Below are 24081 nucleotides of genomic sequence, written 5' to 3'. Positions count from 1 at the left end.
CAGGCCGAATGTGTGGCCGAGACTATGTTTTCGGTGTCTGTCCGGTCCGTGTCTGTCTGTCTGTGACTGTGTACAGCTAGTCTCTCGAGACAGACTGGAAAGGAGGTTGCTTTTTTTCTGATGTTTTGCCAATGGGTTCCCAGATTGGTACTCTGATTTTACAGGGTCCAGTTTCGAATTGCATTTTTGTGTTTCTTGTTATGTCTTTGTTTCCTGCCCCCCTTCCCCAAAGGGAACAGGGTCAGGGCAAAATACAAAGGTATTTTTTTTTGTCTGTTTTGTTTTGTTACTCCCCATGTCCCCTTTCCACAAAAGGACCACAACGGAAACAAGCCTAACGGCTTTCTTGTGTCTATCATTTTTAATTTATTTTCAATAAAGTTTTCAATCAATCAATAGCCTATAGGTGCCCTTTGAGAGCTGTTTTGAAGGAGTCAAGAGATTCAGATCTGTCTTAATGACTATTAGTAGGTCGTTCCACATTTTGGTGACATTTAATTTAGTCCCTTATTTGTGCAGAATCTTTGTTGCACATGGTTTGTTGAACTCCCTCTGGTGTTGTGGGTGTATACTTCGTTGACATTAAGGAAGTATTTGGGCAGGTAGGCTACATGGGTATCTCATGGGGTAGGCCTATCTTGTTGGTGTAGCGAATCAAAGAGCGCCCTCAAGTGACTGTGCAGGGCAATTGAAAGATCTACCAAGGTGTGTGTGTGGGTGTGACTGTGAATGTGGTATGACACATCTATAGTACGACATTTCAAAAGCAGCAGGTAAGAACAGAAAATAAGGTAGTATGCAAGAAGACGTGTAACAGCATGGACGCAGATCAGAAAAATACTGTTCTAAAAGAGGGATTCCTGGTAAAAAGGGTAAAAAGAAATAAGACAATGATTGGACATTTAGGCTATAATTTGATCTAACATAGACTAATTACTTTTACTTTATTTTTTACAGGGTCATCTTGTACACAACTGGAAGGCTCGCTGGTTTGTACTGATGCCAGACAAGTTACTGTATTATAAATATGAAGGTGGCAAGAGGGACTCCTGCCAACGTGGTAAAATCATGTTGAAGAACTGTGTGATTACCTGTCCTTTTCTGGAGTATGATAATCGGCCGGTGAGTTCTCATCATCTGTTATGTACTAACATACCGTAAGGCTACCACCTTATGGAATTATGCTGATATTCATTGTGTAATGTGTATAGTATCATCATAGTAAGTAAAACATTAAGGTACTAATGCCCCAAACCAAAAGTCCTTGCATGATCGTCAGATTTGGAATGTATTCTCTGTGAGTATGTAGTACAAAGATATATAGATGTCTGTTTGTTTTTATGCTTTTTTCTTTAATTTCTTTTTTTTGGGGGGTGGGGGGGGGGGGGGGGGACTGTGAATGTAACTTCTTTGCCAGTGTACTTTAATTACTTTGATACATACATAGCCCTATTGGTCATTCATATGCGGTGTACTGTCTAAATAAACAAATAAAGTAAAGTAAAGTAAATGAGACAAGAAATAGACACAATGCCTTAAACTGGAATTAAATGATTATTCTAAAGTTTAGAATAAGAACCAATTAAATCCACTTTATGTTTGCTGATGATTATACATGTTAGGAAATATCGTTAAGAACTTGACATTGCTGCTTTGGTGTATTTACAACAACAACACAATTGTCTGCATCCACATGCAGGCATATGGATTTTGTAAAGCTGCAAGTAAACCTTCAAAACCCTTGTTACGTGTAACTTAATAATCTATATTGTGAGCTTTCACATGGTACGCTTTTCATTGTAAGAGAGAAGGATCTGGATTTGCCATCAAATACTACAGTTGATATTTTACTACTTTGTGAACAATTAATTGTAGGTGTGGCGTTGACAATGTCATGTTTTACTTATCTCACTTGTTCAGACAATTCACTGCCTGAATGTTGCAGATCTATGAAAACATAATTGCACATGCATTATGCATAATAACTAAAATACTAACGTCAAGATGCAATTTATTCCAAACTGCCATTTTCCTTCTAATTTCTTTTATGTATTTTGGCACTTGGATGGCATTTCTATTCCCTAGCTGGTATTTAAGCTGCAGACACAGAGTTCTGTGGAGCATTTCCTCGAGTCTTGTTCTCGGGAGAAACGAGATGAGTGGGCAGCAGCCATCACTGATGCAGTGGAGAAACTCCGGACGGCTGATGATGGAGGACCCCCAAGTCAACCAGAGACCACCAAATCTAAATCACTACAGTTCAACAACATCAGTCTGAAGTAAGCCATGCAAACAACTGTGTCTTTAACCTTTGCACTCCTTAATTTTAGTTACTTATAATGTTATAATTATAATCTATTATTATTCCAACTGTGAGACACTATGGTCCCTGCAGCAAATGTAAACCGAAAACTGGTTGCTCTGTGTCTCAGTCAGGTGGTAGACTCCATGTATGACATCCACAGTGGCATCAAGCTGACCAACCACGTGGAGCAAGGCAGCACCTACAGCAACTGCTTCTTAGGTAAGCTTCTACAGAAACAGAAATATAGTCACATCAATCTGCACATGAGGCGCAACTGAATGCCCTAAATGAAAGTTATGAAATGTTGTCTACTACGTTTATAGGCCGCAAATGTTGGCATTTGAAACTGACACTTTACTTCAACAGCATTGAGAGTGATCTTTACGCTTCCTCTCAGTGATGCTTGAATTTCCACCGGGGATCAATAAGTCTGATCTATCTTTCATAAGGCCACTGATGTTTTGCTCACTCTGTCTCTCTATGGGTTTGTGTGCAGGCATGCGATGTGTGTGTGCATGAGAACATGCATATCTACTGTATATGTGTGCATTCAACTGCATGTGACTAAATGCATGTTAATTAATGTGTACAGCATAATACATATGCTCATGCTCATATCTCTATGTTTATACAGGTTCAGCAGTGGTGGACTGGCTAGTATTTATGCAGTTAGTTCTGACCCGTGTGGAGGCAGTGACCCTGGCCTCGGCCCTGCTGGAGGAAGGCTTTTTACGGCCTATAGGACTGAGGAGTCTAGATGCCATCCGCAGTGCGGGACTCATAGAACAGTTCATGGATGACTCCACTGCACTTTACAGCTTTGTGAGTACCAGCGGTCCACCTAATTGTTTTGACTGTATCTGTACTGAGTGGAGAGTTTCATGGGGGCAGTGTGTCCATCATGTTGAATTTGTGGTGAGTAGTGAGAAGTCTGTATGGCAACAGTCAGTCGGGAAAGTACTTTATCTCCTAATAAAGTTGATCCCTCAATCCATTAAGGGCCACACTTACAGTACTGTTTGGAGGTTCTACATAACACTTACAGTACTGTTTGGTTCTACTACCTGTTCATTGCTTCGTTGTTCATGTTTTCTCACAGTCGGAGAGCTTTACGAAAAGAGGAAGTGTGAAGGCAGAGACGTCTCTGTCAGCTGTCGAGCTCAGTGGGAAAGTGATGAGAAGGGGCTATCTGTTAAAACAGGTACGTTCAAGCTAGTGTACAAGTTACAATGTAGGACATCACATTCAGTCCTTCCCTGCTTCCCACCATAATCCTGCTTAACTCATCACTTTGATAAAGCCATGGTTGTAATCGGTACAGTATTTTATCTCAACTGACAAATCTATCCAGAAAATATATTGTATTATTTTATAGCTTAGCATGCTGTATGTATTTACAAGTATTTTGCTATATGTGGCTCAATCCCGAATTTAGGGACACAAGAGAAAGAATTGGAAGGTGCGACTCTTTGTCTTGCGTTCAGAGCCTGCCTTCCTCCACTACTATGATCCCAGCAGGGTGAGCACACAAATCACTTCATAGTTAATAATAATAGTTATTACTCAATATTATCATCATCATCTTAACTTCTGTCATGTGATAAATGACCCATTTGTTTGTGCTACTGTCTGTGAACAATGTGTTTGTTTTCTGTCGCATCCGTTTCCTGTCTTATGATGTCACCTCTCAGGATGATGTCAGCCCTGTAGGCGGCTTCAGTATGCGAGGCTGTCTGGTCTCAGCACTGGATGATAATGGAGTTCCCTCAGGTGAGTCAGCCTCGGTCATATAATAGGTGCAGCCTTAAGAGGGGTGGAATGAGCCACCTGGAGCAATTAAGTTCATGCTCAAGGGTTGTGTTTGTTCATAAATGGGAAGTTTTCTGTCTGCCTGAAAATATAACACCTGCTCATGATAGATGACATATTATACATGAAATAAACATTGTAAAGTGCAGAAAAGGGCTTAAAAACAAGTAGGTTGCGCACATCCAGTCCCTCGCTGGTGCTGTACAAAAGGTAGATGCAATTCAAAAAGAGATGTCACCTGATGAAGGCCTACTATGGCCGAAACATTGTGTTTTTGAATGTCAGTGTTTTAAATAAATAAAACACTGTGGAGCTGAGCCTGTGTGCGGACTTCTCTCTTTTTAAAGTGCGGAAAAGGACATGGTATTGAACTACAACAATGACTTCTTGAACTTTTACGGCCCAAAGGAACATTAGTTGAATTAAGTCCCTTAGACTCATGTTCATGTGTCTGCTAGCATTGAGCTATTTCTGGTGAAGAAATTAAGTGTAGAGGGGAAAAAGCAGTCAAAGTACCGTAAGTAACTCAACAGCCATTTTAGAGAGTTTAAGTGGTTCATGCAGGTATACTTTACTGACTATCCCTCCATCTTCTCCATGCAGGAGTGAAAGGCAACATTCAAGGCAACCTGTTTAAAATCATCACACAGTCAGACACACATTACTTCATCCAGGCCCCAACCCACCGGGACAAGATGGACTGGATAGATGCGATCAGAAAACAGACCTAAAAGGTTTTAAACCTGTTTTGGACAGAATTCATACATTCTGTGAATGTTGTACTGTAGCAATAGCAAAGTATGCAATCCAAATGAAATAGATTTGAATAGTAAATTAGTAAATCTGATTTGATGGCAATCTATTTCGGATATAAATTCATGTAGTCATTTATGTATTTTTTCCATTATTAAAGATGTTTTCTTTATTGAGCTTCATTGTTTTTTACTCAAAACACCAAGTCTTGAATACAAGTATGTACAAGCAAAGGCCCCAGGTTGTATTTTTCACATTCATACAGATTGGCAGCTCTCCTGGAAAAGGGGAACACACCCACTCAGCAAGCTGATGCAAGCCTCTCCTCTTTTGTCAGCATGTTACTATGTTGACCATGTGATTCATGGTGAGCAGCTGGTGATTCAGCCTCTCTTTTGCTCAAGTGAGCAATTTTCTTTAACCTTTTATCACAAAGATATAGTTGTCTTACTTCATAGGCTTACTCACAGGGGTCCCCACGAGTATGAAGTAAGAGAAACTGCGCGAGTATGGTCAATTCCCCTTTGCATTTTGTCTTTGTTGATATAGTCACCAGACTGATAGAATACTTGAGATGGGGCCAGGGAAAAGATAATTATGTGGAATGCTTGAGTAGGGGCCTGGGGAAAAGATAATTACAGTATGTGTCACATGTGACTAAAGCCTCTCGAGACTTTTTAGGCTGTAGTGATGTATGTTACTTTGTGTTCTAATTGCTGCACCATTGAGTGCTGAAGATTTGTAAATACATTTAAGGAGCTAATCGACCAGTAGATGTAAACACCTTGAAAAAAATGACAAGATTTATTGCAGTGAAATACAGTCATTATGAAACATTGACATAAAAAGTGCCATGGTAGTCAGAAAAGTATACAACCCAGTGTTGGGATGACAATAACAAAAGTGCAAACTACATTATAATGACACTTTAAGCTATTTTGTTTTTGTCTGTATCCCTTTGAAGTCAAATTAAGTGGGACTTAACATACTATATTACGGGCATGCACTAATGTAGGCTATACTTGGTTGAACATTACACCTGTTACAGTACTTCATAGGGAAAAGAATTACATTCTTATTCTGATTTCAGAAACATTCAGCTTCAAGCATTGTCATATTTTACTTTTAGAGAAATTATTTAAAAGGACATTTTAAATGTCTTTTTAATTACATAAACTTGTTTCAGAAAAACATGCTGCCCCCATTCAAGTCTTCCATGTGCCTAGATTGATCCCGCTTATTATTCTTACAATAAGTAGTACTAGTCAGTACTACTATAGTGTGCTCTTTGGGGGGAGATTGTATGCATTAAGCAAATTCAGGTCAGATCCCAGTCCTCAATGGATATCAGTCATCAAGAAGACCGTTACATTCAGATTCAGTCAACATGTTCAAATCTCTAAACAGGTAATCTAGTGAAGGCACTTTGTCTTAACACATGATTACAAGCCAGGTGTAATTTATGAAAACTTCTTCATTATGGATTGATTTATACACAATTAAGGTAGCACTATTCTAATTCTATTGTCCCTAAACAAAAAACTCTTCGCTTCATCTTCCATCTGGGCCTTAGGCCACTTTTGTGAGCTGTAGATCTCCAAAGATTCTGAGAGCAGTCAGAGATGCAAGCGGGAAGCAGCGATGTGTGAAACCACATAGGGGCTGACCATCCACTAAGATACGAAACTGCTGGTGCTCACAAACAATCTCCATCTGAGAAGAGACAGGAGAGAGTTAAACTGCTGGTGCTCACAAACAATCTCCATCTGAGAAGAGACAGGAGAGAGTTAAACTGCTGGTGCTCACAAACAATCTCCATCTGAGAAGAGACAGGAGAGAGTTAACTGCTGGTGCTCACAAACAATCTCCATCTGAGAAGAGACAGGAGAGAGTTAAACTGCTGGTGCTCACAAACAATCTCCATCTGAGAAGAGACAGGAGAGAGTTAAGGGTATGATGATGATGTCACGCACATCTATATTGAGGTATTTGATCAAAAACATAGTAACAATTTACAATTTACTCATTTAGCAGACGCTCTTAATCCAGAGCGATTTACAGTAAGCAAGAACAACACATGATAATACATCTAATACGTTAAACCAGTAATACGCCCTGAGGGCAAGAAGCGACCTCGCTCTAAAGGGCGAGGTCGCGTGCACACATCCGCCTGGGTAACGGCAGACTGCTGGGTGACGCTGGCGCTTTGGCATGGGGGGTCAGATCAACATATGGAATGAATTCTATACTTGCCATATATGGAGCGTGTCTTGAGTCTACAGGGTTTGATGAGGTCAGATCAACATACGGTATGGAATGTCAGAACAGGTCAGCTCCATATATGGAGATCTAAGAGTGGCAGCAGGGGCAGTGTCTTGAGTGTACAGGGTTTGATGAGGTCAGATGAAAATATGGAATGACTTCTGTATTGGCCATATTTGGAGCGTGTCACGAGGTGTGACGGACGGACAGACTGACTGACAGGTTTTGCAGGTTTTCATAGTCAACTGTGACCTACAGTCACAATAAATAATGATCAAGAATCATAAGTAAGCTAAGAATTTAACATCCGTCTAACAGTGGAATATCTATACAATGAATGCGTATGTGTATATAAAAATGTGTATATAAAATGTTATCTAAAAAATCACACCGTGTGAAGTGAGTGGTGCAACTCCGTGTGGGGGTCCCCAGAACATCCAGACCCCCAGGAACGCGGCCAGGGGGCCGGCCCGGTTCCGGCGCGCCGCGCCGCGTCCGAAATGTTCAAGAAATGACAGAGTTACCGTGTGGGGGGCCCCCGGAACATCCAGTCCCCAGGGGGTCCCTCTACTGTACTGTACTGTCACTGTACTGTACTGTAACACCCCAACTCATTATATATCCAGTTAATTTGTGTGTGTGTGTGTGTGTGTGTGTGTGTGTGTGTGTGTGTGTGTGTGTGTGTGTGTGTGTGTGTGTGTGTGTGTGTGTGTGTGTGTGTGTGTTAGGCTGCGCAACAGTGACACTTGGTTGTGAAAACCAAACAAAAGTTATTTTCGTGCTCGGACACAGCCAGGGACACAGGCACACAGGCAGGGACACATATACTGTAGCTGTCTATAGGAGTGGTTGCACCACTCAAAATTTTAAATCTAAATTTAGATTAAATCTAAATTACATAAATTTAGCCTTTCCATACGCCTGTAAGGTTGTCGAGGCTAGGGCAAGTGCTACGGGCTAAGATGGAGTGGAGTCTGAAGAGGTGGGTTTTCAGATTACGGCAGAAGATTGGGAGTGAGTCTGCGGTTCTGATTGCAATGGGAAGTGCATTCCAAAATTTAGTAATATTTGATTTTGTCCACATTGCCCAGCCCTATAGGTAAGAGAGAAAGAAGGAAGGTGAATGTGGGATATTTAAAAATAGAACAAAGCGGGGGCTTGCAACTCACTTTTGAATGCTCCAAAAATATTTTAGCGACACAGCAGCAAAAAAATCATCTAAGACCTGACGGTCGAAATGTATTTTTGGAGCATTCAAAAGTGAGTTGCGAGCCCCGGCTTGATTCTAGAATTTCTGTTTTTTACAGTGTGGCTTAGCACCAAATAATGGAGGATGTGCGTTGTATTTTTCTATATCTGTATCTTTACTGTTTGTGCATTTAGATTTGTTTGTTTAGCTTGTCCCAGAACTATTGCCAAATGACTGCAAATTCCTTGATCGTCGATACAGTATTGAAGGCAATCCATATGAGGCCAGGGGTCAGAACATGACCACAAGAAGAAGACAATTAGTACTCACACCAGGGACCATGTGCACATTTACCTTAAAGGATTCTCCAGCAGCAAAAGGGAAGAAGGAGAGGGTATTTTCAGAGGGACCCCATTTCCCTGCCAAGCGAGCGTTGCGCTGGATGGCCTTGTCCATGAAGCTGACCTTCATTTGGAGACCAACATCTGCCTCTGTCTGCTCCTCTTGTGGGACACTGGATACAGACACCTCAATGCTGGACAAATACAAAGTGGTTAGATACCAGATGCAGAATTCAACTCAAAATGGATCTTGAGCAGACAGACAGACAAACCGAGGAAGAAAGTAAGAAACAAAAACATACTTGCGCGCGCACGCACGCACGCACGCACGCACGCACGCACGCACGCACGCACGCACGCACGCACACACACACACACACACACACACAGTCACACAGTCACACACACACACCTGGATATTTCTCAATGTAACCACACACACATGACACACCTGGGACCTGGCCAGTACAATCACAATGTTGAATATCTGGCAAAATTGCAAAACCTCTTGGTTATGCAAGTTCAACTCTGACTAAAAGCTACGACACAGAAGCTCAGGCAGTAACAGTGACATCTCCTGGATTTTATTGCAAATGGTGAACATTACAATGCAACATCTTCAAGTACTATAGTGAAAGCCTGGGGCTGAATAGCAAAATAAATTAGATTAAGTGATTAATTATGGTAGACTGAATTCTATGCATTTATTGCTTTCCATTTCGTCTATGCACAATTGTGCCAATACACGTAAGAAAAACATGACATAAACTACAAAACGTATTTATTCACATTACATTGCATTATTAGTAGCCTCAATCTGCACATGATATGTTTCATCAGCTGATATCCCTTTGGAAGAAAAATGTTGGTGGCCAGCATCATGCTTTGATTGAAAGAATTATCTCTACCACAACATTTCAGACAAATCCGTTTAAATTACTCAAACGGATATTTTTTTTTAAATTACTACAAGACAAAACAGATAAGTAGGCCTCCCTTGATTGATCTGTCTGGCTGTCAGTGGAAGGGCAATTGTTTCCAACCAATGATGTCTACAGTAATCATATGGTAGCCTATACTATTTTCTCCATAAAAGGTTTTTTCTGGTCTCTTGGCCTACCTATACCACCCAATTTACCTAACCTTAATTAACTGTGTGTGTGTGTGTGTGTGTGTGTGTGTGTGTGTGTGTGTGTGTGTGTGTGTGTGTGTGTGTGTGTGTGTGTGTGTGTGTGTGTGTGTGTTTTGTAGAGGTCGTTATTATGGTCAAACAGTTGATAAACAAATGAATAAATAGACATGATGTTATCTCCCAGGGAAATTCCATTGTGATTATTGTGATTTCATGGGATTTGCAACTCTCCCACGCTCATTGACAGGCTAGCCTATAATTAAGCAATGCTCTTGCAAAGGTATTTTCCCCAAACATGCACCAGGGACCGCAGCTGCAGGGTGGTGAAAGCAATGGTGCACAAAGATCTGCTTTACACTAGCCTGGTTAATAAACCAGACCGAATCAGCCGTTGTGTTGTGTGATATTAGTCTGGCTTATTAGCCAGGCTAGCTTTACACCACAATGACATTAGATGAAACATAGTGTTTGTTTGATTGATTGATTGATTGATTGATTGATTGATTGATTGATTGAAATAACTATTAACAGTTTGCATTATTACAGTACATTTTAAGCACAACTCAATACAAAGACCATACTAGGCCTACTACTACTACTGTTGGCTACTAACCTCTGGGGTTTTTGGTCAACAATTCCCATAACAACCAATTTCATTGAAGGCCGCAGCCCACCTTTTATTTCTCCGATATACTCCTCCTGTAGAACAATAGAAAATAAACGTTTATGTCATATTGGACCTGCAACATCAGCATCCACACATATGGAGTAGGCACAAAGCACGTGGCAGTTTCAAGCCACCGTTAGCCTACCGGTATTTTATATTATTGCAGGTTATCATTCTATAAATAAGCGCCATGGGGCCTGGTAGCCACTGTCTGTTACCTGCATTACAGGCTACAAGTCTACAACTATTCACGCTGCTAATAAACCTGCCAGCTGCGTCTTTGAAACGTCCACAGGTGAACGGCCATTGAACGATCGAGCCGACAAACGTGTTTTATTGTTTCCTAAACAGTGATTGATGACATGATAAAACTGTACTAATTAAACCATTTATAGCCATGCATTATGTCCTATATAGGCTCACATGCAAAGGGAAAAAAACTGCATCATGGCAGATCGTTTTACATACATTTTGTTTCTTATCGTTTTCTTCCATTCCAGTCAGTGCAGGGAGGATATTCTATCTGAACTGGTACGGTACGGGATGCCAGTGAGAGTTGATTAATTCTCTGCCTCCAGCTGGCAAACCCCGCCTGTCCGTTGTCATAGAGACAGGCTCCTACATTTAGCACAAAGGATGCCAGGGTGTGTGAGTGCGAGAGAGAGAGAGAGAGAGAGAGAGAGAGAGAGAGAGAGAGGGGGGGGGGGGGGGGGGGGGTAATGGGATACAAAGGAAAGGTATGTGCCTATGTGTGCGTCATACTGAGACACATACACATATGATTTAATTTAATTTAAATGTAAAAAAATAATGAGTCTCTACAGATGCCAGTTGGTCCCAAGAGAGGAGAAGTGAGAACACTTCAGTCACGCACTGCACCTGGCTTGTACAAACAAAAACTACTCTAAAAGTTCTCTAGTAGTAGCCTACTACATAGTTGCCATATGTCTATGGTTGCCATGGCCATGGTGGCACTTTATCGACTGGTGGTAACGTACATGTGCAGCAGCAATACACTATATTAAGAACATGTTTGACCATTGAAATTTATATTCTTTTCAGATGTGAGTCTGATAAAATAATGCATTGTGGCCACTGGCCACACTAATGCATTGTGTGCTCACCCCAGACTCAAGGATTGACTGTGGTTTCATTTAGCAGAACTAACCTGTTTGAAGCAATCAAAATATACAACTGCATTTCTGTTAGAGAATCACTTCATTTTCTTAACATGGTTTAAAACCACACAATAATGCACTATAGAATAAATGGCTTTTGTCAGGACAACTTGCCTCCTAGTTTTTGGTGCTCACCCCAGACTCAAGGATTGACTGTGGTTTCATTTAGCAGAACAACTGAGTGGCCTAACCTGTTTGAAGCAATCAAAATATACAACTGCATTTCTGTTAGAGAATCACTTCATTTTCTTAACATGGTTTAAAACCACACAATAATGCACTATAGAATAAATGGCTTTTGTCAGGACAACTTGCCTCCTAGTTTTTGGTTTTAAATCAGCACAACACAATATATTGCATTGTTCTTTAATATTTCATTTTCTGGATGTGATTGTAGTAGGTATCTGGATTGTAGTAGGCCTACAGGGACTGCAAAAAAGGTGCTTTGCTTAATAAACAAGAGATTAAATGAAACTAAATGAAAGTTGTGTTTTATAATCCTGCAAATTATGCAGTCTGGATGGAACGCCCCCTCTTCTCAACCTTTGCACCAACCAGCACAGGGGAATCAGCTGCTTTTGTCACATGACCCTCTTTAGCGTGCGTCTAGTTTCCATAGGGTATTTTTTGTTGCCCTTACCGAGGAATTGTGTAATTGTTTTGCCCCTAGAAATGAAAAGTAATACTAACAATGATGATAATAATTTTAAAAACACTAAAGATAAACTCTACGCAACACAAATAACGTTATTTTAGAATATTTTAAGCAATACAATTGTTACATTTATTGTAAGAAGTGTCTCTTAAATAATGTCAAAGGCAAAAAGTTACCAGAGGCACCCCTGCAGCCGCCTAGCATAACAGATCAAGAGAAAGCACAAGAGGAGGAGATTGGAGAATGTACAAATAGAGTCAGAAATAAATAACTATCCATTGAAATGAGTAAGTAACTTTGTTGAATATGGCTAAAATCTCATGTACGTCGAGCTTCCACTCTATCTAGCGTGTTTATGTCATGTCTTCTAGTCTGGCTAACAATAGCAAAGTACTGAAGCAATGCTAGCTGTCAGATCTGTATGTACTTTAGTGTATGCACTTTAGGAAAGGATGGAATATATATGACATGTATTTACCTCATTAGAGCCAAAGATAAATTGTTTTTTTGCTTCACTGAGAGAGACTACTGAGTACCTAATAAAAGTAACGTTCATTTACGTTTCAAGTCATTCCAATCTCCAAAGTAAACTAAGCATGGCTTGTCTGCTAAAGTAATTTGGTATTTTGGGGTTTATGCCGATACATAACTTGAAATGTGTTGTATAATATCGTAATTTCTTTTCAAGATTTTGTCTTAACATTTTCTCTTTAAACGAGAATGCCAATCTACCCTGCACCTGTGCGAAATATATTATTTAGTGTACCAACTGGACTGAGGAAGCACAATACAATCCTGTGTCATCCAATTGTAACTCAGAGTTAAACACTGAGCAGTCTGTGAGGACACAATAGGTTATTCTTTCTTTAGCCGCAAGCAACAGTAGCAACTTACTTAAATGCTATAAATGCCCATCTGCACCCAAGTTGCAAGTACCTTCCATTGACACAGCCCATTCATGAAATGGAAAAGTCCTAACTGATGGTAAACAATGATAAACTGAACAATATTGCACCTGTAAGGATAGCTTGGATTATCCTCTTTGTCTCTGTTAAGACTTTGTTTCATAAAAAGCCACAGGTGTTGTGGTATTGGCAATCTTTCTGTCTATACATTCTGTTATTGAGTGTTTGACTTTGGAAGCGGCTATTCTTTCTTTACAGATGAGGGAAGTTCAAGAGCACTCTTTCACTACCCAGTAGTAAAGGGGATAACGCTGCTGTGACCGGTGAACACAGGAGTGTCACGATAGTGTGGCCATGCATCCTGTAGGATGTGAGGCTGAGGCATCCCTCCAGGAGCTGTTTGGGTACTTCACACGCTGCTTGCAACATGGAGAGTGGGAGCTGGCCAGTGCCTGTGTGCCACAGCTGGCCAGCTCAACCGGAGGGCTCTCTGCAAAGCTACGGGACATTGTCAAAGCCATTGTGTCCCATCCCTACATTCTTAAGTGAGTAACTGCTTGATGGGTGCTAGCCCCTCCTATATCCAGATTTTAGTGTATGTGAACATACACTAAAACATTAAATAAACATTAAATTCCCATTGACAATGAATGGAAAATGTTGTGTCATAGAGTCTGACTCTGAGAAAATAGACATAGTGTCTATTTTATATTATGATGATGTACGATGATAACAGCGCCCCTCACTTCACACAGGTGTGATTTTTAATATTCAATTGAGTTGTGAATATAAATATACCTGATCTGATGGTTTTGTGATTACATGCCGGTGTATGTATTGATTTAAAATGTGTTTTTAAACCATTATGTTTTGTCTTCAAGGTTATAGCCCACATATAAGTCAAATATGAGGATAGACATAATTATAACATTGCAATTAGCAATTACTGTGGTAATTTTAGTTACTATATCTGTGATTGGTAATTTGATAGATGGGAGTCTGTGGGCAGTCCACACAAACTGGCCTGGTTTTGGCTTCAAGTCCTGGAGAAATTGACAAATGAGCAGGTACATTTATGAAATTATAAATTGTATATTAACTATATTTGTGTCCTGGCCATGTTCCTCCATTTTGCCATCCTTGAATATGAGCATTGTTCCCCACATGAACACAAGACTCAACAACAATTACATGAATGAATGAATGAACACGTGTTAAACCAATCTTTGTTTTTATGGCACCATTTGTAGAATACAGGTTATAATGCTTCACAAGTAACTAGGTCAAATGCACATAGAACTTCATGGAGATAAAAAATGTCTCCAGGACACTAAAGACAGATCACACTTTTCACCACCACAACATTGCATAATATCCTTCCCCTCTATTTCCTTGGTAGGGAGATCTTAATGTCTTCTCGTTCCCATGTGGAGTGATAAGAGTACAGACTACTGCCCATTGTATGTGTAGCACTGTGCCTTAATGCTCTGCACCAAAAACTACTAATACAAATGAAGTTACCATACTAATTACATTACTGGTTGATCACTGGACCACTGTCCCCACTGGTATCACCTGCCCATTCATAAGAACTGGATTGTGATATTATCCTGTAGGTTGCTCCTGTGGTCCAGCGAGAGCTTGAGTTCATGCTGCTCCTGGAAGAGTTGGGTGAGGAGAAAGTTCCAGAGGCTGTTCTCAAGGTTAGCTTAATGTTCTGGTCTGTTATCATTATCACATCACCTGCAGATGTTACAATAACCACATTCAAACCTTGCATCCAGATTTTGGGTGATTATAGGGGAAAATTGTGCGACAGCTTGTATACATTCAGGCGTAAGTGGTAAAGGCAACCACACTGAATAGAAAAAACAGAATGTTCAGGCAGTGGTTTTATAGTGAAGAAAAGGGTTTATTGGATCATAAAGTTAAGTTCATATGTAATAATTATGTAACCTCAGAATGGCTCTGTTTAATTCTATTCTATGACTGGTCCGAGTATAATAAAAGCAAACATTCTCTTCCACCAGGAGCTGCATCAGGCCTTCTTGGACATCCAGTGTGAGCAAAAAGGAGCATCCAGGACAACAGATGCTTGCGTTGAGTCTTGCCTCCAGAATTTACTGGAGAGGAAGAAGCCCAGACTAGCTTATGCACTGGCACAGTTCTTACAGGTAGTGAATGATTTGATGAACATACCGTATTCTACAGATCTACTACCTATAATATTATGTTGCACTTCATGCAGGCTGTACACACTGTTCATGTTGGGGGCTGATAGTGAGCTAAAGCCAAGTCAAGCCTTTATGTGTATTGCACATTTCATACACTAATCTAATTTGAAATAGGCCTACATGTAAAATATGCAAAACTGTGCAAATTCCCATAAAGATATATAATACATATCTAAAATACGCATGGACGTGATAAACGTAACATTGCAATGTACTGTTCTTAACTGTCTATATTCATATTTATTATTGTTTTTGTTTGGTGGTTTGCATATTCTGTTTGATGTTGTATGTTTAATTATGGGCCACAATGGAAACGAGCTTTGGCTTTTTTGTGTTCATTCCATTTGGCGCTTTTAACTGGTGATACTTCTATTCTATTCTATTCTATTTTATTCAGGAACACTAAGATACTGCATTATCTTGTTGTTTTTCTGCAGGGTCACACGTTGGGAGGCAGCACAGGGGACCAGACCCTCCAGCACACGTTCATCCAATACCTGCTGGAGAAAGTCGGAAAGCCAGAGAGGGACCCTGACAAGGTGGAGGAGTGGGTGGAGGAGATATGCACTGTGTTGTCTGTGATGCCATGGAGCACTGAGAGAAGCGGGGGACATTTTGAGACATTGTGTGAGGTGCTATGGGCAACCAGAGATGGCCCTCTGAAGGAGGAGAGGGTGCTGAGCGCCTTGCTGCGCCCTCAGTGCAGCTCTCTGGTCTCGCAGTACTGCACCACCGCTCTGCGGCTTCAGAGAGACAATTTTCTGAAAAGCACACCTGAAACCCAAGGTTTGATCAGCATTTGCAGTCTTTGTTTCCCCCTGTGACCTATGCAATTATTGCAATTATATGCAATTATTTTCTAATTTCATTTAAAATTTAGGCTGCAGTTGACATTTACCAGATGCTAATTCAGAGGGACAGCCATGAAGTGTTAAATTCCTAGTGAATCTGTCATTAATGTGATGCTATATAGAGGTTCTCCAAGGAAGGTTGTCGGTTGGTTCAATCACTGGCACTAACACTAACTAGTGTCTTCCAGCTGCATGTTGTCTGTAGGATTATACCCACAGTTCTTGCCATCACTGTTCAGGTGCCTTTGAGAAAATGCTGACCTCAAAACAGCTCCAGGGCCTTTGCACTTCAGGCAGCCCTGCCTAATCAAATCTGTGTTATGGGCTGTTATCTGTGGTAAATAAACCAGTGTTAATGATCAAGCGGAAAACAGAGGCTCTCTTTCATGCAATTAAGTTCCTTTTCTTGTGTTGCATTTTGAGCTGATGTGGTCTGAGTCTGTAGTTTCACAACAATGTTACTCTGACAGTGTTGCTGTCAGTGAAGACCACTTCTGCTTCTGTGGGCTGCATTTACTCAGTCATTTTTCATGTGACAGCCCAGTGTTCTTTTATTGTATTTAGGTTATACAAAATGTTTTTTTTTGTTTGTTTTTTTACCAACACAAAATCCCAAATTCCAAATCCCGTTTTGAGCTAAGTTGCATTATGTTGATGCTTCTTTACATGCCATAATCTCTTTCCTATTGTTTATGTATTCCCAACCCATCCTTAGTGGTCCTTCCTGAAGCAGAGAACCTAGTGCTCAGCTTGTGTTGCCACAGTGATCGTCCTTCCGCTTGGAAGACCATCTATTTTGAGTGCCTTAGCAGTGGGAAGCACTTCCTTGAACAGGTCGTGGTAAGTATTTTCAGATTTCTAGCCACTTCTATAAGTGCCTTTACATTTACAAATGGGACTGCAGCGTCACTTAAAAATATATTGTTCCTCTCGTTCATATATATCTCAATGAAACTCACCACTTACGGTACTTCACATAGGGTGTGAATTTGAGTTCATGTTTATATAATCATACATTTATAATAGTAGCGTGATGGACATCCTTTCATTAAGTGTAAGAACACTGAACGGTAGAAGTATGATAGTATAAATTATAAATAAAATATTCATGTTCGTGTTGCATTTGCATTTTCTATAGGAAACGAGTAAATGTTCTTCCTCAATTCTGGATGCTAACTTTAGTCACAGGAACTCGTATAACTTCCTGTCAACCAGTTTATGCAGGGCAATTTAGATTTTATCACATCAATATTGATCACAATCATCACATCATGTCACAACATAGAATAAGTACAAAGCAAGTGGGTTGCGCACAATCCGTACATCCCGTTCCTTGCTGGTCCTGGACACAAAAATGACGATTGGCCACAATTGGCATTCATCAGGTCTGATGAAGCGTCGTCAGGGTTCACAAAACGTTGTGAACCCTGGATGTCATTGCTTTAAATAAACACTGAGGAGCAAAGCAGTGGGCGGACATTTAGCCTTTTAAACAACATAGAATAACCCCACGGATAAAGGGTATCATCATCATGCTGGCTCAACAAGTCATTATGCATGTCCTGCGTACACTACCGACCTTTTGAATCTCATGGTTATGAAACTCATGACGTGTGTTGCATGTTCAAAAACGAACCCCAACCCCATCAAATCTCTTTTGCTGTTTATATCAAAGCTCTATCTAATGTCTTCTCATAACAACCTCACAATTTCAATTTCAACCTTTCAATTTCTAGCAGAATCCCCCTTGAAACAGGTTTTCTTCTCTTTCCAGGTGACTGGACTGGACTTGATAAAACGTGAGGAGTTTTCCAGGTTAAAAGACATGCTGAGATTGGAGTTCCAGCCACTGTGTCGCCTTCTGCTGCTGCTGGGTTGGACTCAATGTCGCAGCCTTAGCTCAGCTCAGACCCTGCTAAACATCCTTCACCATGAGCAGGTCAGGGCATCCTATAGAGTTTTTTTCTAACATCTCTATATTTTGGTTCAGTTCTGTTTTACAATTTTCTATTTCACCTTTACTCGTCATTTGATGGTAAAATGAAAATGTTCTAGTTTATTGTGACCAAAATACAAACCGTCTCAAATTAATATTTACTTTTGCAAATGATTGTAGTTTTCTGTGATGTCTAAATAATACAGTAAGTATATGTACTGTGGAATGATCTAAGAGAGAAGTCCTACTGTATATTTAGCATTCACATTTTTTATAAGGTGGCACCAAGCCTTTGATAATCAGATTGAAAATCACTGTATATTTCAAGTATAGGCGACATTACATACAGTAGAAGTAATAGAATATGGCATGAGCCGGTGCAGTAACATAATACAGAAAAGGTACATGACTGTACAAACTGTACATGACTCACATTAACCCAGCATAACTTTCCAACTGGAGACTAAACTACAGTACATAGGAGAATTCCGAGCTTAATAACATGGTCCTCCTTGCCCTCTTCTCAGGCGCCGGCTAATGACTCAGTTCTGCTGGAATTCGCCAATGTTTTGTCCTCTCAGCTTGGAATACTTGAGTGGTGTAAAAACAATAATCCGTAAGCTGTTCTCTTTTTTTCCTTTTTGAAGTTTGACGTCATTTGGACTGGATGTGTGTGTGTGTGTGTGTGTGTGTGTGTGTGTGTGTGTGTGTGTGTGTGTGTGTGTGTGTGTGTGTGTGTGTGTGTGTGTGTGTGTGTGTGTGTGTGTGTGTGTGTGTGTGTGTGTGTGTGTGTGTGTGTGTGTGTGTGTGTGTGTGTGTGTGTGTGTGTGTGTGTGTGTGTGTGTGTGTGTGTGTGTGTACGGCTTCGTGCAGCATGAATCCTGATTTATGTCTCCCATCCATGTCTTGTTTCATTATACTGTTTATGTCTCCTTTCAGAGAGATTTCCATGGAGGCGTTGCTGGCACAGCTTCACACTCTAGACAATCACTCTGCTCTGTACATTCTGCATTCCCTGACCCCTCTGGCTCAGTTTGAGGAGCCCAGGGTCCTTGATCTACTGCAACAACTGCCAAAACCATCAGGAACAGGTGAGGGTCTGCCACATCTGCTGTATGGTGTCCATTATGTTATCTACCACACTCTGTTCTGTTGCATGGAACAATTGTGATTGTGCGCACGTAATTATTTACCAACATCACAGAAACAAATTGTTGTGTGTTTATTGTAAAAGTTGAAAAATATTTCTGATTATCCATTTATACCTGGCTGCAACCAACGTGACCATGGTGGGATGATAAAGTTGAACTTTATTTGATGTCTGGTAAACAGTGAGAACTGAGAATCATTAATCATTTTAATGTTTCTCTCTGGTAGCATTTCAAGCAAACAATAAAACCTGCATGTAAATTAACCTGGATCTGTCTTTAATTTCAGAGGACACAGAGTCCATCAGTACCCCCAGCCCAGCTGTACAGAGGAACGTGGTTCTGTTTCAAGGTTTCTGTGCCATGAAGTATGCCCTCTACGCCCTCTGCGTGAATGCACACCAATACTCCAACTGCACTGAATGTGAGGCTATGCAGCAGCAGCACCAACCCTCTGAACCAGAAGGGGACCAAAGCCAGACCTTGTCAGCTGCTTCAGAACGTATGGATGCTCTTTCCCATGTTTCAAGATAGTTTCATGGGGCTTGGTGTCAGTTTAAAACAAAAGGTGGTCTACCTCTCGGAAGGGGACCTTGTGGACTTGGCTCAGAGCTACCCGGTCAACCCCTTGGGCCTTGGCCATTTCTGGTTGTTTATGCTACAGATAATTATGCTAGACTGCCCATAGTAAAATAAATACAACACACTGATATAAACCTATTTTAAATCATGATGAATTCTATCTTGCTTTTATTTTAAAAATATGGAATTGACCCTTTGTTGCATTAGACTGCAACACTTTATGGACAAGCTGTTTTCATGGAATAGGTATGCAATATACTGAGCACATTTTCTAGTTTATCTTTTGGTTACTTTATTTAAAAAGATCCTTTTCTGAACTAGTTGTCTTACGCACATTGAGGTATACATTGGCCTTTTAATAGTTACTTTATTAAATATAAGTGGTATAAATAAATTAAAACAAATCTCTTTACTAGTACAGTATATTATCTAAACTTTTTGTAAAACAATAATTCAGATCTGTTTCAATATGTTTTTCCTCATTTCAAGCTGGTTTAATTGTACTACCTGCTCTATACTAGTTTTCTCTATTTGATTGTTTTCTCCCAGGTTACCATCCACTGTTTCAGCACTTCCTGACAGAGTGCCAGCTCTACCTGGAGGCGGTTCCCGCCATGTTCCGCCTGGAACTCCTGGAGAACATCTTCTCCCTCCTCTTCCTGTCAGACTCCGACTTCATCCCTCAGCAGAACCAGAGGGAAGGGAACACGAACACGGGCTGCACTGCGCATACAGAAGGCACGTCGGAAACCTGGAATCCGGTGGAATCCGGAAGTAAACCCACACAGGATGGAATCAGGGACGACAGGAGGGAGCAGCAGCCACGACAGCAGCGGCAGCCTGGGACATTCTCGGCAGCAGCTGAACACGGCTACCTGGACCTGGGCCACCTGACTTGGGGCTGCAGGGGGTTTCTGGTGGATGTGGCTGCCATGAAAGGGTTTCTGAAGCTGCTGAAGGAAGGGCTGGAGGGAGTGTGTGTGGTGGGGCAGCAGGAGGGACAGGAGGAGGGACGAGCGTTGGCGGGCGAGGCAGAGGTGGCAGAGAGTCTGGGATGTTCTGTAACAGCAGAGACGTTTGGGGCTCGTCTGCAGAGGCTGACCAAACGCACTGCCGAGGCTCACTGGAGGCTGCAGATCATCACCACCAATCAGGATAGTGGTGGAAATGGTGAGAGAGTCAATAATTTATGGTATAGATTCACTGTACTCTTTTATTGATGGGTCAATTAGGGCTGGGCAAGGGATAATACACAGTGTGGCGGACACAAAGCTCTTTCATTTGTGGTTTATTTTCCAATAAAGACTGTCTCACTCAACATTATCCCACTTAGTACATGGCAACTTGTGAAAGAAATCTATATTTTGAAATGCTGCTTCCATAGCAATGTGAACGGAGACAACATTATTATTGAGAACCGCAGTCTGCAATCAGAAAATCACAGGCTGGGGTGCTGATGGCCTAGTGTTTAAGGCGTGTACCACATAGGCTCTACTGCAGCCTGACAGTGAGTTGTGTGTTCGATTCTCCAGCCCGACGGCCGTTGCTGCATTTCACTCCCTGTTTCCTGTCACTCTTAAAATCCCCCCCCAAAATATGAAATATATATATAGACTGGCTTGACTGACCAATACAAATTTAGTATTCGACAGTCACATAATAAATATAGATGACTTTTAACAAATGTAATCTTGAGAGCCAATATTTATTGGAGTGGAAAATAATCCCCCAGAACCTCAGGTGATGGGGCTTCTCAGTTGCCACTCCATCTCCGTCAGCCTATTCCAACCCCACATTAAAGCTTAGCCATGCAACCCTCAAATCCCACCTTGACTTTCTTTCCGCAACTAATCACCCCTGCCCCCCTAGTTGTTATTGTTGTAGTGTTGAATTTCATCTTCTGTTTAGCTGTAGTATGTTCTTCAGCAATCAACAAGCATGTTCCCTCTCACTCAGTTTCTAAGTCTTGCTGATAATAACTCAATTTATCCACATCCTCAGATCCAGAGAGGCCTCTTCAGACCTCATCCTTCAGCCAACCTTTTCCCCCTCTGGGGCAGAGCGGCAGTCACGCCAGCCTGAGGAGAAGGAAGAGAGCTGGGAGACATGCGCCACAGAAACAAGGCTCCACAGAGAGACACAACGGAGAAGTTAGCACCAGTACCTCAGGTAACGCAGAAATGTCTACATCAAACTACAAATTGGGCAAACATTCAATGATGCAAAAGGTTCTGTAGTTGTTGAGCCTCAGTTAAAATCCTTGTTATTCATGTCCTCACTGTATTGCCTTATTCACTGCTATTATTTTAATATTGTTTTTTGCCTTTGCTTTTCTTCTTTCTTTATTGCTCTGTAAAGCACTTTTATATCATTAAATGTGTTATACAAATAGTTTTATAATTGTTAATACAGATCTTTCAGGCTATCAGTCACTTAAGTGCAGTCGTTGTCAAGGCAACTGAAATAATTTCAATTTGTTAGTGACCCAGATCTAATTTGAAGGTCTAATACGTACACAAACACACATGCAACATTGAACACTGAATGTACATGCAAACACAATTATTTAGATTTATTTAAAAAAACAATGTGCTTCTTACCACGGTAAGAGACTTGGGGCAGTATTATGTGTGTCTTAAGTACCAGGTCTAATTACTTAACTTAAGACCTGGAGGCGTGGTCAATGCTGTTTGGCCACTCAGAATAGCCAAATGGCATTGATCACGCCTCCAGGTCTTAAGTTAAGTAATAAGACCTGGTACTTTAGACACGCATAATACTGCCCCTACTCTCCCTCTTTGTCTAGCTAGCATTGTTTCCCTACAAAGATTACTGTATCTATTTCACTCAAATCATTTTACATTTGCTCATTTTCATTTTATTGTCCTGAATACAAGGGCATTGGCTTAATTTTTTTTGATCAAGCCAGTAAGTTTAATTTTTAGACGAGATCGTGAAATCCAATAAAAGCAATAGATAAAGTGCCCCTCGGGGCACAGGTCTCCACCAGGGCAGGTCAGGTGGTGGCCTCCTGGTGGCGCTATAATAGGCCAATTTCTTCTTACGCCTTGGATGGCAATTGGATGATTTGAGGCATTTTGTTCCAAAAATGTGTTTTGCAAAAATCCACCTGTTGGTGGCGCTATAACAGGCCAATGTGAAAAGGGTGGGATATATTCCTCAGCCTAGTATGAAAGTCTGTGAAAGATTTCACGTAAATTGCACGCTGCGTTCATGATTTGAGGCTTTTTGTTCAAAACCGGCCAATCCTGCAAACTTTGAAAGCCAATGTTGGCCAATTAGGAAGGAATATGAAATATCAAACAGATCCGTCTTGAACACAGGACTATAGAGATACTGTGTAACGATTTGCAGGATTTTTGGACAGAATCTGGAGGAGTAATATCCAAAAATGTGTTTTACAAAAGTCGGCCTCCTGGTGGCGCTATAAAAGGCCGTTCTGGAAAATGTGGGGCAGAGGTTCATCGTTGGCATTTAGGGAGTGTGTGTGCAAAATTTGGCATCGACCGGGTTAACGGTGCCGGAGATTAGCTGTACACAGACACACACACACACACGCACACACACACACACACACACACACACACACACACACACACACACACACACACACACACACACACACACACACACACACGGACGGAGTGCAAAACATACTCTCTCCCCATGCCTTCGGCCTGGTGGAGACAATAATGATCACCTGATTCACCTAATCGTCAAGAATATTTAATAGTTTTTATTTCTTAAAGGAGAAGCTTATAGATGTATTAGGTGTTTTGACTGGTATGACGCTATGGTTTCTGTGGTTAAGTCACTTGAGGATAAATGTTTGTCTGCTGACCCCCAGATGGTAGTGGAGGAGCTGGGCGGAGTGTGGAAAGGGAGACGTGTCCATGTGGCAGTCCACACATTTGGCTCGTCCCGGCCATGCTGTCCCCTCCAGAGTCACTGCTCATGTCCTGCATCCGACGGGGAAACTTCATGGAGGCACATCAGGTAAGGAGTGTGTGTGTGTGTGTGTGTGTGTGTGTGTGTGTGTGTGTGTGTGTGTGTGTGTGTGTGTGTGTGTGTGTGTGTGTGTGTGTGTGTGTGTGTGTGTGTGTGTGTGTGTGT

At 41.1% G+C, this 24081-nt stretch overlaps 3 protein-coding genes across 5 annotated transcripts in view; 2 read left to right on the top strand and 1 right to left on the bottom strand.

The window, feature by feature from the left end:
- The first annotated feature begins 799 nt into the window (after positions 1-799).
- Positions 800-5043, top strand: plek2 (pleckstrin 2). The gene is made up of 9 exons (XM_079528004.1): positions 800-872; positions 958-1122; positions 2086-2279; positions 2433-2524; positions 2940-3127; positions 3405-3506; positions 3741-3824; positions 3997-4075; positions 4718-5043. The coding sequence occupies exons 1-9, from the start codon at positions 819-821 to the stop codon at positions 4843-4845; spliced, it is 1086 nt and encodes a 361-aa protein (XP_079384130.1). The 5' UTR covers positions 800-818; the 3' UTR covers positions 4846-5043.
- A 614-nt stretch (positions 5044-5657) lies between these two features.
- Positions 5658-11041, bottom strand: LOC306942374 (galectin-related protein B). Its single transcript, XM_079528228.1, has 4 exons — positions 10927-11041; positions 10405-10490; positions 8673-8853; positions 5658-6580 (listed from the first exon to the last, which is right to left on the bottom strand). Exons 1-4 carry the CDS (start codon positions 10951-10953, stop codon positions 6437-6439), a joined length of 438 nt encoding a protein of 145 aa, XP_079384354.1. The 5' UTR covers positions 10954-11041; the 3' UTR covers positions 5658-6436.
- Positions 11042-12469: 1428 nt separating this feature from the next.
- Positions 12470-24081, top strand: part of zfyve26 (zinc finger, FYVE domain containing 26) — a 36998-nt gene continuing 25386 nt past the window's right edge. Inside the window, exons 1-14 of one of the 3 annotated variants that reach the window (XM_079528737.1) lie at positions 12470-12578; positions 13455-13741; positions 14188-14263; positions 14813-14899; positions 15227-15370; positions 15868-16216; positions 16997-17121; positions 18056-18220; positions 18745-18833; positions 19157-19308; positions 19655-19867; positions 20497-21117; positions 21949-22116; positions 23816-23964. In XM_079528737.1, the coding sequence (XP_079384863.1) occupies positions 13551-13741; positions 14188-14263; positions 14813-14899; positions 15227-15370; positions 15868-16216; positions 16997-17121; positions 18056-18220; positions 18745-18833; positions 19157-19308; positions 19655-19867; positions 20497-21117; positions 21949-22116; positions 23816-23964 (2529 nt within the window). In that variant the 5' untranslated portion in view covers positions 12470-12578; positions 13455-13550. Of the gene's footprint in view, positions 12579-13454; positions 13742-14187; positions 14264-14812; positions 14900-15226; positions 15371-15867; positions 16217-16996; positions 17122-18055; positions 18221-18744; positions 18834-19156; positions 19309-19654; positions 19868-20496; positions 21118-21948; positions 22130-23815; positions 23965-24081 lie in introns of all 3 variants that reach the window. The other 2 variants (XM_079528735.1, XM_079528736.1) reach the window with 2 other exon arrangements.

This window comes from Electrona antarctica, assembly GCF_951216825.1.
Source record: "Electrona antarctica genome assembly, chromosome: 18".
Classification (NCBI taxonomy): domain Eukaryota; kingdom Metazoa; phylum Chordata; class Actinopteri; order Myctophiformes; family Myctophidae; genus Electrona; species Electrona antarctica.
The sequence above is the reverse complement of the archived record's forward strand: the minus strand, read 5'-3'. Positions and strand labels throughout refer to the sequence as shown.